At 39.9% G+C, this 14,456-nt stretch overlaps 1 protein-coding gene and 1 non-coding gene across 41 annotated transcripts in view; both read left to right on the top strand.

Moving 5' to 3' along the window:
* CSNK1G1 (casein kinase 1 gamma 1) overlaps window positions 1-14,456 on the top strand; it is a 168,813-nt gene that overhangs the window by 110,950 nt on the left and 43,407 nt on the right. For 27 of the 40 annotated variants that reach the window (XR_012022765.1, XR_012022766.1, XM_072809084.1 and 24 more), the window contains 3 exons: window positions 9,556-9,639; window positions 11,340-11,491; window positions 13,160-13,394. Coding sequence is in view for 38 of the 40 variants with exons in the window: in XM_072809084.1 (XP_072665185.1) it covers window positions 9,556-9,639; window positions 11,340-11,491; window positions 13,160-13,394 (471 nt within the window). In the remaining 2 variants the exon portion in view is untranslated. The remainder of the gene's footprint in view (window positions 1-9,555; window positions 9,640-11,339; window positions 11,492-13,159; window positions 13,395-14,456) is intronic. The other 13 variants (XM_072809088.1, XM_072809087.1, XM_072809096.1 and 10 more) reach the window with 1 other exon arrangement.
* LOC140623394 (U6 spliceosomal RNA) lies at window positions 11,501-11,608 on the top strand. The gene has a single exon (XR_012023015.1). It is a non-coding gene; the product is annotated as a U6 spliceosomal RNA (small nuclear RNA).

Here is a 14,456-nt window from a genome sequence, read left to right as displayed (position 1 = left end):
TATTCCTGTGATCTTTTTATTTACTCCACTATCGCTGCCTCTTCAACTTCATTAATGACCTCGGCCATAATTTTTAGAGACATTTGTTAAACCAACTGGTTGTTCAGAATTAAAAGGAACTCCAGGAGAGAGCAAAATACTCTTAGTTTTTCTAATTTCAGAGACCTTTGGCCTCTATGCTTTCAGTTCAGTGCCTTTAGCTCCTATATGCTTGTTGCTCTCTCAGCCAGCAGGATTCATTCTGTCCCCTCCAGCCTGATCAGCTCTTAACCACCCTTCAAGTCTACCCCATGGCCCTTACTCTGTGAAGCCTGTCCCATCCCCTTCGGTCAAGGTTAGATGCCCCTCTCTACTGTCCCTGTAGCACTCTGTTCTCACTTGTGATGTTGGATGAATGGGCAGACTCAGCACCAGACTCTTTGAACTTAATTGAATTTGAAACTGGAAGCAGGAACATTGTAGCACTTATTCCTCAGACTTGCTGAAAATCAGTAAGATAAATGAGTTCACTTTGCTTCCTTGTAAGTCTTCATGCTTCCTCAGTGACCAGAATTATAAGGTCATCTTGAATGTACCATCAGGTCACATCTGCTCTGACTGGAGAGAGATTTGGGTGAAGGCTCAAATGAGAAAAGAATGGCAGGTTGTAGCATCTGTTACATTGACTGGTTGTTCTGTGGCAAGCCACTTAACCTCTGCATTTCCGTGCAGAAAAATGAGGGTAGCACTTGGTTCTTTATTCTCCCAGGGCTATTTTGATGTTTAAGGAAGGACTTTACAATATTAACAGAGTTCAGTAATAGGGGACACTCTGTTTCTTTGCTGTGATTAGACTGTATGCCTTAGTGGGTTTTGTTTTGTTGTTTTAATCAGAGAACTTCTGAGAACAATTTGTTAAATGGGCCCAAAGTTAATGAAAACAAATGCTAATCTGCTTTTTTTTTTATACTTTCTGTGTTATTCTAAGCATTTGCCAAGTTGCCTTCTGAATTCCTAAATGATATGTATGTTTAATTTATTAATAGGCTTCATTTGAAGATTGACTCCTTGGTAATTGTATTAGGAAAAGAGCACTTTTGCACTTTCGCAATCTTACCTGTGCTTTCGTAAGGGAAATATTACTCTTTCTTTATAGCTTGTGTTTATAACGTATCAATATCATTAGTATCTCATGGTTGTCCATTAGATTCATATACAGGCCATGTTTTACTGAATCTCTACAAAATCAGCTAATCTCCTATCAAAGTAATGCATCCCAGTAGAACTTAACTGCCACCCTAGATATGTGTGAACTTGAGCACAGATACGTACATGTGATATAATAAGAGAGCCTGAAACTTGGAGGTCTTGACTGTACTACTCATTATATGACCTGAGCAAGTCACTTCAGATCAATTACCTTACCTATATAATGAGAATAGTAATACCTATATGTACTTGTTCGGATTAAATGGGAGAACCTGTATAAAAACTCTTCATAACCTCTCATCAAGGCAGGTTCTGAAAGCATTTTTAAATACTCCGTGGGCCTAGATAAGCAATATGACTTGTATTTAAAATAGGCTCAGGGGATGCCTGGGTGGCTCAGCGGTTAGGCGTCTGCCTTTGGCTCAGGGTGTGATCCAGGAGCCTGGGATGGAGTCCTACATTGGGCTCTCTGCATGGAGCCTGCTTCTCCCTCTGCCTCTCCCTCTGCCTCCCTCTCTCTCTCTCTCTCTCTCTCTCTCTCTGTGTGTGTCTCTCATGAATAAATAAATAAAATATTTTTTAAATAAATAAAAAAATAAAATAGGCCCAGAACTAGTGATACACCAGGGACAGGCGAGGATTTAGACCTTTGGCAATTTGGTGATATATAGTGAAATATATAAATATATGCATATATTAAATATGCATGCCTCTTGACTCAACATTTTTTCTTAAGGAACTTTACCCTCAAGATACATTTGTATTGGGCAGCCCTGGTGGCTCAGCGGTTTGGCGCCGTCTTCAGCCCAGGGTGGGATCCTGGAGACCCGGGATCGAGTCCCATGTTGGGCTCCCTGCATGGAGCCTGCTTCTCCCTCTGCCTGTGTCTCTGCCTCTCTGTCTCTCTCTCATGAATGAATAAATAAAATCTTTAAAAAAGAGAGAGAGATACATTTTTATTTGTGTCCCAAAATGTAGGCACAAGGATTTTTGCTATATTATTTGCATATTTGTCTAGATTCGTTTCGTTTTCAGATGATAGAGTTCAGGCTCACTTGGGGGTGAGGGTAGGGATGTGTCAAGGAGATGGGAAGAACTTGGAACTGATAAGTCCAGCAATATTCTCACCTCAGGCAGGCCAGATCCAGGACCAACACTGTCCTCAATCCTCAGGTTATGAAACATATTTATCTGTCTCTGTTTCTCTCAGCTCTGCTTTCTCTGTGTTTCATTTTCATAGGTAGTCTCCCTGTTTTCATGTAGTAGTTAGTCTCTGGTAGCTCCAGGCTAAGCTCCTTCCAGTTTAGCAATGAGGGGAGGGCAGAGGTGGGGAGGAATTGTCCTCTTTCTTTGTTGTTCCACAAAAGTCCTAGAGTTGACTCTTATTGTACTGGCATGGGTCAAGCTCCCATCCTTGACCCAGTTCCCCAAGGCAAGGGGATAGAATATTTTGATTTACCTGGCTTGAGTCATATCCTTGGAATGGCAGTGGGAAATGAATTGACCCCACTTTAACGATATGAAGTAGTATCGAGGAAATGGTGCTTCCTCACTGGAAGAGTCAAGTGGTGTTATCAGAGGAAGAAAGGATGCAGGCCAGCCAAAGCAATAGTTCACTATGTCTAATTCTAACACCAGATCATATAGATGCAACCTAAATGTCCATCAGTACTAACAAAAACTTAAATGTAATAGATCATAGGGTGGGTTACTCTGTGTCTGTTAAAATGAATGAGATAGAGCATCCCAGGTGGCTCAGTAGTTTAGTGCCACCTTCAGCCCAGGGCGTGATCCTGGAGACCCGGGGTCGAGTCCCACGTCGGGCTTTCTGCATGGAGCCTGCTTCTGTCTCTACCTGTGTCTCTGCCTCTCTCTCTCTCTGTCTCTCATGAATAAATAAATAAAATCTTTTAAAAAAATGAATGAGATATATTCATGAGATGACAAGAAAAAATGCCTACTATATAATATTAAATTAAAAATGAAGTTGCAGAAAAATATTCTTCATTATGTCAATGTATCTAATCTGTTATGGATGTGAATACTTTTTCTTCATATATTCCTGTACTGTTTTTGGTTTGCTGTTATATTTGTTTGAATGTGTATATATCACTTTCATAATTTAAAAAGTAATGCCCCAGGTTGCCCCTCTTCTGGACCAGGGACTGGAATTGACAGAGCTCAAGAACCATAGAAGCTGGATATATGACAGGAAAGCTGAAAGGATGGTATTCATGGAGCTGATATAAAAATAATGGGAACCCAGGGAAAAGATAGGACAAATTAAGCTGCTTTTGTAATATGGCAAGGGATTTATATCCTAGAAGAGTGACAGAGATTTGCTAGAAAAAGTAAATGTTAACCAAAAAAAGCATGTGGTTTGGAAGAGGTAGGATAGGGAGTGTAGAAAATAACTTTGGCAGCCACATGAATGAATGGGAAGGAGAACAGAGACTGAGGTGTAGGCAACTTAATGGAAGAAGAAAGTAGTGAATCTGGAGTCCAGAGATCTGGTGGTGTTACTTGGGTGCCCTGTTACCTAGGAAGGGTCACACATGTCTGGGTCTCCAACTCATATGTAAAATGGAATGAATTAGTTGTCCTGTTTTCTTCACAGGATGACAAGTAACAGAAAAGGGCTGCTTACATAAGGAAAAGACCATGTAATTCCGAGTTAGCCTGGACCAAAGTAAAGAACTGGTCTATAAAATGAACGATGTAGGAGAAGAAAGGGCTATGAAGATGTCATCAGACTGCCTTTGCCCATTAAATGGCTCAGATGACTCATTTTGTTGGTCATTTAATCTCTTTGGGTGGGCAGGTGCTTTTTTTAAAGATTTTATTTATACGTGAGAGATACAGAGAGAGCATCAGAGAAACACAGGCAGAGGGAGAAGCAGGCTCCCTTTGTGGAACCCAATGTGGGACTCCATCCTGGGACTCCAGGATCACACCCTGAGCCGAACGAAGACGCTGACCACTGAGCCACCCAGGCGTCCTGAGCAGGTGCTTTTTTGAGAGAGGGGAAGCATTTGTTTATGTGTAGCTTTTGGTTCTGTTAACTAAAACGAAGAGTTCTAAATAGTTCGCCCACATGTGGAAATAGCAAGGTAAAACTGCAGGTACCATATACAACCATCATGGAAGAATATACACAAAAGAAAACCAATGTAGAAATACTGTAATTCTGAGTTACTTGGAATCTTCATAGTGGTGGCTTGTCCAGTAGAGCTTTTTTTTTTTTAAAAAAAAGGTCATTTCTATGAAAAACAAACAAGAACTACCCATAAGTATCAACTCTGTTAGCACATCCTGCACATTTAAAATCTGATGAAGTTGTTTTTGCTCTGTATATGTGCATTTTAGCATCTTGAGGTAGGCATTGTACATTCCAAATAGAAAACTCAAGTGACATTTCATTGAATTTTTTTTTGTTGTTTATTTACTTAGTATTTATCCTGCCCTTATCTACCATATGCTTGGACCAGTGCTAGGCACTGGCATATAAGCATAATTAACACATAGTAGTCATAGTGTTCAGACGGTCTTCTGTTAGAAGGGAGGACAGACACATGGACAAAGAAAGTATAATGGGAGTGGGACAAGATTGTCAAGAAGGGGTTCACTATTTTTTGAGTGGCCTCATTTTTTTTCTTTCATTCCTTTTAAGTGCTTGCTAGAACTTTCTTGACTTTGTAGTTGTTGCTCAGATGTGTGTTAAGAATTGGATATCTCTTTTTAGCATTTGAAACTCAGTAGATATTCTGTATCTATAACTTAATCATAGGAACTGTGAATGCAATACTAAAGAAAGTGCAAATTTTTCAGAGACTGGGTTTTTGTCCTGTAAGTTTTTACCAGTTCTGAGCTATGTTAGTCTTTTTGCAAAGACAGAAGATACCCCACCCCCACCCAAGCCCAATACACAACACATTTTTAAACAGTTTTTATCTTAGGTGCTATTACAGAAAAAAATCTGTTCTCCCACCTTAGGTTTTCTTTCCTGGCCCCTTGGGATGAATACAACTTTGAACATGCTTTGAGGCTCAAGGCCTTGGTAATTGTGTGTGTGTAATACAGAAACTATAAATGCACAATTTTTGGGCTCAGGAACGTGAGATTTTTCATCTGCTCTTGCCTTTCTTCATCTTCTCTTTCCCAACCATACAAATTTGAGCTCATGTTAGCAGCATATGTTTAGCAATATTCAAATTCCCAAGTGGCCTGTGAACAAGATGATTATAAAACATTTTTTGTTACAGGACAAAGCAATCCTGATTCCTTAATTCTAGGTCTAGCTGGGGCTTTGTTTTCATTTTCTGTTTTCGTTTTTTGTTTTTTTTTTAATTAAGCCAGCATTTTGAATAGATTCATATATGAACTGATTCATACTGTAAAGAGGCATTTATAGAGTTATTTTCTGAGTTTTAAAGGCTGTTTTTATTTTCACCTTTTACTTCTTATGGAATACCATCCTGTTTATTTCCCTATTCCATCTGCTTTCTTGTTAAATGGACTTGTTTAATATCATCATTAATCCTGATGATAATTCACCATGTAAACAGTAATTTCCTGATCACTGACTGACACTAAAGAACATTCAGTAGTTGTACTAGAAGACAGCTACCATGAGACAGTTAAGTTTTGGAGAAAAACTGTCCTATTTTCTGGAAAAATTAAAAAATCAAACTGTGTAAACAAAAGAAGGGAACTGCCAAGGTCATTATGTTCTTTTTTTTTTTTTTTTTAAAGATTTTATTTATTTATTCATGATAGTCACAGAGAGAGAGAGAGGGGCAGAGACACAGGCAGAGAGAGAAGCAGGCTCCATGCACCGGGAGCCCGACGTGGGATTCGATCCCGGGTCTCCAGGATCGCGCCCTGGGCCAAAGGCAGGCGCCAACCCGCTGCGCCACCCAGGGATCCCAAGGTCATTATGTTCTTAAAGGTTTTCTCCAGCCCTGATTTCAGATGCAGTCATCATCTACGTATACTTATTTTTTATGGAAATATTAATATAGGTGTTATTTTTTACATCCAGATATTAATATAGGTATGGGACTTAGTTGAACTTGCTTCACAGCTAGGTAATTTAGTTTTTCAAAAAGAGTGAAAGGCTAATTATTAAGCAATAATGTGATCAAATTGCCAAAAGCTTCGAGGTGGTTCTATTTCAGTTCTCAGCCTGATGTGCATTTAAAAATATCTCTACTTAGAGTAGTTACTGTTCATAATGCTTTATGGAATCTTTTTAGCTAACACTTTAGATGATAAAGAAGCCATTATCCTTGGTTTGGTGTGTTTAACCCAAGTTAAATTTATGACAGACTGAAAATTAGATGTCATGTTGTGCATCTCACTTCCTGTTCTGTGCGACTTGATACGTCTGTGAGCCGCATGTCCAGCAGGATTTATAAGAATTTGTTATTGATGGATGGGAAAGGTGTTTCAAAGTACCCTGCAAAAATGTACAAGATAGCATGTGCAGGGTATACCTAACCTTGCAGTTTTGGTTTATTTTTTTATTTTTGTTTTGTTTTTATTTTATTTTATTTTATTTTATTTTATTTTTTTAATATTTTTTTTCTTTATTTATTTATGATAGTCACACAGAGAGAGAGAGAGAGAGAGAGAGAGGCAGAGACACAGGCAGAGGGAGAAGCAGGCTCCATGCACCGGGAGCCCGATGTGGGATTCGATCCCGGGTCTCCAGGATCGCGCCCTGGGCCAAAGGCAGGCGCCAAACCTCTGCGCCACCCAGGGATCCCTAGGAAGGAGATCTTATTTATGATTTATTTCAAAGCAGATGAGAGATTATTAAACTACCTTAGTTTCTGAGATTTCATGGATCAAAGACTTCATTGGATGTCTGCCTTGCCCACCTCTCTCACTTCATTCTCAGTACTTCATATTTACTTCCAGGAAGTATCTTGTTTACCACATTTATAGCTGTGTTGCATTTAGGGCTCTAGCCACCCCCCCCAGTCTTATTAAAGGAGTTCACAGCATAATGTTGATTGATTAAAGATATCTTGAGCAGTGAATTCAAGATGGCTCTGCAGAAGAAAAGTGAAATAGCACATACAGGATTTCTCATTTAAATGCAGCCCAGGATAAGTCATTAGCATGTGCTAATCTCTGACCAAAGAGATAGACTTTCTTAGTGGGCTTATGTCCATGTCTTTCATCACCAGTACTGGCCACTTATGGGAAGTCATGTGAAAAACTAGGCACAGAATGGAACTTGCGTGGGCATCTTCCTGTACAGATAATTCTAATAAATTATGGCTCCATCTCCCAAAGAGACTTTTATATTTGGCACGTTTTCTGTCAAAACCTAAGAAACTAAACAGACAAGTCTTTTAAATAGCCTTAAAATGATTCCTGTTAAAATATATTAAGTCTGGATATTCTGATGTGAAAGAACTTTTGAAAGAGACTGATCAGTTTTCTGAGTCCTCATAATATATGTATTGGTCATAAAACATTGCAGTGCCCTTTATTTCTACCTTCTAGATACAGAGTTTTCCAGCTAAGGTCACACTTCAAAATGACTTGTGGAATCATGCTTACATCCACTACCATAAGTTCGGGGTTAGTAGTTTTGAAGTGAAGTCACTGCATCTGTTTTTTAAAGTTTTAAAGGTATTTTCAAGAGAGACATTTCCAGTTGACTACCACTACCAGCTTACATTCTAATTTGACCCACACATATTCTGTATAAGATGGAGGCATACTTCATTCATATGGATTCTGTGGCTTTAGAAAGAGGAACCCAGAAGGTAGCTAGAAGGAAATCCTAGCTATTGTCAGGAATTTGGTTTTAAAAGGAAACCAGGGCAGCCCTGGTGGCTCAGTGGTTTAGCGCCGCCTACAGCCTAGCGCATGATCCTGGAGACCCAGGAACGAGTCCGACATCGGGCTCCCTGCATGGAGCCTGCTTCTCCCTCTGCCTGTGTCTCTGCCTCTCTCTCTCTCTGTGTGTCTCTCATGAATAAATAAATAAAATCTTAAAAAAAAAAATGTAACCAGTCTAAACCCCTCCTTTTTATACATGAAAAGCAGAGAGACATGAAAGAATTTTCAGGGTTGGTAGCAGAACCAAATACTAGATCAAAGACTGACTTGAGCCCTTCCTACAATAGTATCTTAAACCTAGTCCATCTTTGAGAAAAGCTGCAAGCTACTCAGGAATCTAGACGTTGTCCTGAGCATCTGAAGCCTGTCAGAGTATTGTGAAGTGTCAGGGTATTTAATACAAGGAGCAAAAATGCAACCAGCAGGAACACCTCACATCTTTGAAGGTACTAGGGTGGAGTTATGAGTGATAGAACTCATAGTTAGAAATTATAGACATTACCCCGAATGCTTTTGTGACTTCTTAGTAAACATGGAAATTTCTGACAAGAGATGCCTAGATTTGTCAGAAACAAGACAAAGATTGTCAAGAACAAATGATCATTTGTCTCATTTAAACTGATCCTTAAGTATTGTCAGCAAGTCTAGGAAGTTATGTCAGTATTATATTTCTAAGCAGACCTGACTTCTAGCTTGTACTTCAGAAGGAGGATATTGGGCCCAGATTAGCAATTTAACCAATTAAAAGAATAATATGTTTATTAATTAGGATTAGATTTGGCTATGAAAAAAGATCCAAATAACAGTTCAGTCAAGGTAGAAATTGATTTTTTTTTTTTTTTTTAGATTAAAAAGTCTAGTGGGAAGGGAAGTCCAACACTACTGATTACTTCACCGTCAACAGGGACTCACTTTTTTCTTTTTTGTTCCATTCATTCTTGGCACTGTCTGATATCCTCAAAGTGTCTGGTGGTTCTAAATGGCTGCTGGAGCTTGAGCCATCATCAGAGGAGAGCATACCTCCAAATTGCGTCAGCTACCATGAAAGAGCTTTTCTAGAACCACTTATCCAGCAATTTTTGCTTCTACCTCACTGGTCATTCCTGTTATCAAGGGAGGCTGGAAAGTTATAACTGGGAAGGTTGCTATTCCAGTGATTAGAAGTTTTCTTACTAAGTAAGGAGGGGAGGAGAGAATGGACACTGGGCAGGCAACTAACAGATCTGCCACAAAGTTGTTTTGAAGAATGTAATATTTAGGAAAATCAAATTTTAGTGACATCAAAAACTATTATATAGGATATAAATTTGAAAGGTCCCCAAACTAGCATCTCCCAAATGTCTGATTAATAAAAGTAGTGACTCTCTACGATGGTGTTCTGCTTTGGTTTTTCAGCAGGACACATTGGGAACAGGTGTTAGGTTTTGTGTACTTTAAACAAACTGAAAAATGAATTCAGAACAACAGGGGAGAAAAAGACACTTCAAATTGAATCTTGTTTCCTTTTAGAGATAGGGAGAATCGAAACAACCACAAGGACAATTCAGTGGATATTTATGGAGCTGGCAGGAGCAGAGTACACTACTTTCGATGGTACGAGCTAGGGATGAACATATCAAAACACTGAAGTTGCTTCAGACCTAGATGGAACAAGAGATGCCAGCAGCACAAGAGAGAGGCATGAAATACATGGCATAGCAACGACATTGCACCAACTCCACATAGACCAGATTTCTCCTGGGGATAAGGATGGGGATGCTGGGCTAGAGGTTTAAGTCTCAGATATTGTCTAAGTCTCTTTGGGCTGCTGTAACAAAATATCATAGACTGGGTGGCTCTATAAAGTCAGAAATGTCTTTCTCACAGTCCAAGATCAGGTGTTGATCACAGTCAGGTTCTGGCAGAGACCCTCTTCTGCCTTTTTGCTGTGTCCTCACATGGTGGAAGGGGCTAGGGAGCACTCTAGGGTTTCTTTTATAAGGGCACAAATCTTAGTCCCGAGGGTTCTTAGAACCTTCATGATCTAATTTCTCCCCAAAGGCCTACCTCTTTTTTTTTTTTTTTTTAAGATTTTATGTATTTATTCATGAGAGAGGCAGAGACATAGGCTCCCCGCGGGGAGCCTGCTGCAGGACTCCATTCCAGGACCCTGGGATCCCAACCTGAGCAAAAGGCAGACAATCAACCACTAAGCCACTCAGTCACCCCTAGGCCTCACCTCTTAAAACCATCACATTGGGCATTAGGTTTTCAACATAGGAATTTGGGGAGGGAGAGGCAGAGACCCAAGCCTTCAGATTATAGCAGAGAGAATCACCTCTGCTTATATCCTGCTGTACATATTAAGAGAAGAGAGAGATGGAGAGAATGTTGTCTAAAAAACTTGTAGGCAGAAGCAACTGCACACCATGGTATACATAAATGTGTAAGATGGAAGTGCTTCTGCTCGAGAACAGATTTTTAAAATGTTCTGTAGTCTTGTTCGTATCTACTGTTCACATGGTGCCATTTAACACATATTTGCTGAATGCTTCATATTTACAATACACTTTAAAAAGGAAATTCATTCGCAAGTTGCCACTTAGGTGAGAAAGTCTAGATTTTGGCACCTCAGAGCTATGAATTTCAAATCTGGGGAAAGCCCAGCCTTGTCTCCCCCACCACACACACCCCTTCCTTTCAGAATTACTTACCAGTAACCAAACCCTGTGTGTTGACTTTGCCCCAGCTGATAGAAAACAGGAAAGTACAGAGACTGCCTGTGAGAAGAGGGTCAGGCTGCACCCTCTGTGACCTCAACCCTCAGTCCAAGTTCTCCTTGGGGTGCCAGCTGCAAACAGCTACGTGTGCCGTTGGCAGTAAGCATAGGGAGCACAGAGGAAACCACAGATAATGCCACAGGGCCGGTTGGGCTGGCCTTTGAACACAGTGAGCTGTCTTTTGAACCTTTTATAACTGTGTACTTTCAGGCCTCCTTGGGGGAGAATAGTTTATGCTCTGATCCAGTAATGGATCAGGAACCATTCTCTGTCTTATACAGCAGTGGAAATACCTTTGTCACTCTGGTATAAAATAGCTGCTTATTTGAGGCCATTGTGCAGCGGCTCGCCTTTCCTGCCCATTATTAGTTCCCTTTGAAGCTGCTGTGCTCAGTTCTGGTTCTCCAGGAGGACTTTGAAAGAAAATGGACATCTCACAAATTACACTTTCTGTCTACTCAGTGCTGATGGAGCGACCTCATATTTTGGGTTTTGTGTCCCCCACTCTGTACCCCATCTCTTCCCTGCTTGCAGGTGAAGGTCTGCCACAGGTGTATTACTTTGGACCATGTGGGAAATACAATGCCATGGTGCTGGAGCTCCTCGGCCCGAGCCTGGAGGATTTGTTTGACCTCTGTGACCGAACTTTTACTTTGAAGACGGTGTTGATGATAGCCATCCAATTGGTAAGTGGGGTGCTTACTTCAGCAGCACATATACTAAAATTGAAATGGTACAGAGACTACTAGCACGGCCCCTGCACAAGGATGACATGCAATTGGTAAGTGGGCATTGCTATTCTGCAGAAAGACAGATGGGTTCCCCAGCTACATCCTTGTGCCCCTTTTAGTGCTTTCTCAGCTGTAGTGACACCTGGTGAATGCACGCTCAGAGGATTGATGACATTCTACAAAGGAGGCCAGGCAAAAAGGGTTAACCTAGAGAAGTCACGGTGTATCTTTTGTGTGCTCTATTTTAAGAATTTGCACCTTGGAGCAACACCCTGCCCTTAACTGAAGTGGAAGCATATAATTTAGATTGAGAAGAAAGAGGATGATTAGGTGAAATTGTACAAATGCAAGTAATTTCCTTGATGTTTTATTTATAGGTTTTAAGCACATGGCTGTAAGGTACTGTACTCTCCCCTCACCCTTGCATCCAAGAAAGGGTTGGTGATGTAACCCACTGCTCTAACAATCAGATTCCCAAGCTGTGTGACCAAGAGCCTGTGTTAGTTCTCTGGCCTCCATTTCTCACAGAGACTGGTAGAGCTGAAGAGACAGCTCTCTTACTCCAACCAGATTACACACCAGTGCCAGTTCAAGAGCAGTTAAGGCAGTTCCTTTGAGTATTTTGTCAGTCCCTTAGAGGAAGATGCAAATGTATCTTTATTGGTCTGAAATGATGATGGTCTCATGCACTTTACAGTAAAAGATTGGAAATGTTAGAAAGTTGACCTTGACCTTGACTTTTGAGTCCCAAATTCAGATGCCTGAGCTTCCCTTTCTGTGCTAAGTAGAAAAGTATCATAGATGGAAATAAAACCTAATGAAATGTGAAATAACTTTTTAAAAGATTTATTTATTTTAGAGCGCACATGTGCATGTGAGCGGGAGGAGGGACAGGAGAGGGAGATAGAGAATCCCCGAGCAGACTCCCCACTGCACAGAGCCCAACGTGGGGCTGAATCCCAGGACCCTGAGATCATGACCTGAGCAGAAATCAAGAGTTGGCCACTTATCAGTTGGCCACCCGGATGCCCCTGAAACAATTTTATGATTATCATTTGGGGCTCGGTTTATTTTCACATAAAAACTACACTTCTACCTCTGCTGCTAATTAGCTTTATGAAATCGGTCCAGTACTAACTTCTCTGGACCTCACTTCCCATATTTTTGCAACAGAGAGAACTAGGCTGGGGAGTCCTGTCTGACTGAGGATAGGAAGGTGTGGGCAGGAGGTGCATGTGGCAGTGGCACCTGTCTCCAGAGGCCAATAACACTAGTCCTGGCTGGACATACTATTGCCTCTCAAACGCGTATTTTCTAAAGTACCCTAAAAACACCTAATTCCATGCATCATTTATAAATTGTAACATTATGAGGTAAAACTATATATTTTAGCTGAACAGTGCTGTCCCGTTTTCATTTATCTGGATATTATGTATATCTTTGTATCAGAGAATATTTACTGGTTTATAAGCATGAAGTGACTGAGTGGTGAAGAAGAAATTAGTTATATTTTTATTTCAGTGTTAAAACCTTGGGCTGATAAAAGAAAACACATTTTGATGTTTTTTTTTTTTTTCAATAAACTTCTTTAGAGTATTTTCATTGATGTTTTTTCTCTTTTAGCTTTCTCGAATGGAATATGTGCATTCAAAGAATCTCATTTACCGAGATGTGAAGCCAGAGAACTTCCTGATTGGCCGACAAGGCAATAAGAAAGAGCATGTTATACACATTATAGATTTTGGACTGGCCAAGGAATACATTGACCCTGAAACCAAAAAACACATACCTTATAGGGAGCACAAAAGTTTAACTGGAACTGCAAGATATATGTCTATCAACACACATCTTGGCAAAGGTGTGTTTATTTTCTGCTTCATGAAAAGGGCGGGTCCCTAAGATAACCTTTTATTCCAATGCTACTTTTGTCCTCATTGTGCATTATGACTTGTGATTCTTATTGCTTCACAAGGCAAGTGCTTTTTATACTTGAGAAACTAAAGTGGTAAATTAGTGACTTTCCTAAGTATCCTGTTGACAACTTAGTTTCTCAGTATTGTGGGTACTTGAATTCTTGTATTAAGATGATAGCATTTTAGTAAGTCTAGTGATAAATTTGGTGTTTACAGATGAATGACTCCATATATGACAGTTCTGAAAGGACATTGTGCTGGTTGGTATCTGTATTGGGGAAGTGTGTCCCTAAAACATGGACTCTGCTTCTGGTCACTGTGCATAATTCCAGGAATACTGGCTTTGAGGAAAAGCCTATGTCTTATTCACTGCAAATATATGAGTCTTGCCTTTTTTTCAAGATAGACAATTTATACAAATCCTTGCTAAAAGCTCTAATCAAGGCAGGAGCCTTACTTGTTAGAGGAACTAGTCCAGAGGAGAATATTTAAAGAGAAGCCAAAAAAATAAATAAATAAATAACGAGAAGCCTAAGGAAGGCCAAATAGACAAGACCCTCGGCCCCTCACTAGCTTCTCCAGAAAAACTTCCCTTTTTATCTATTTTATATATTGGCCTTCCTTGGAAGATTCTATAGTAGAAAAGGTTCCACAGTGATTTTTTAAAATGTTTGAAAATCACCACTCTTGAGAGTAAAGTAGACATGTAAGCAGAATAATATTTTCAAGTTCCATACTCCTAGACATAGCTAATTATATTGGGTGTTAAGATATTAATGAATTTTTGTACACTAATAAGTGTTTTAAATGGCTGCAAGGTTGCCTTATTGAGTAAACTGCCTAGGTATTCAGATGAGGATTCTAATGTTAGTAAAGAGTGAAAATTATATTACAAAGTGTTATAACTTGAATTGAAATCATGAAGGCTGTCAGGATTTTTTTGGTAACCATATGGAAATCCTCACTTAACTAAATGTAATATTTTAAGATTAGACCAGAAAGTCCTC

Source organism: Canis lupus, chromosome 32, assembly GCF_048164855.1.
Source record: "Canis lupus baileyi chromosome 32, mCanLup2.hap1, whole genome shotgun sequence".
NCBI classification, from domain to species: Eukaryota; Metazoa; Chordata; class Mammalia; order Carnivora; family Canidae; genus Canis; species Canis lupus.
This window is presented reverse-complemented; position numbering and strand designations above follow the sequence as displayed.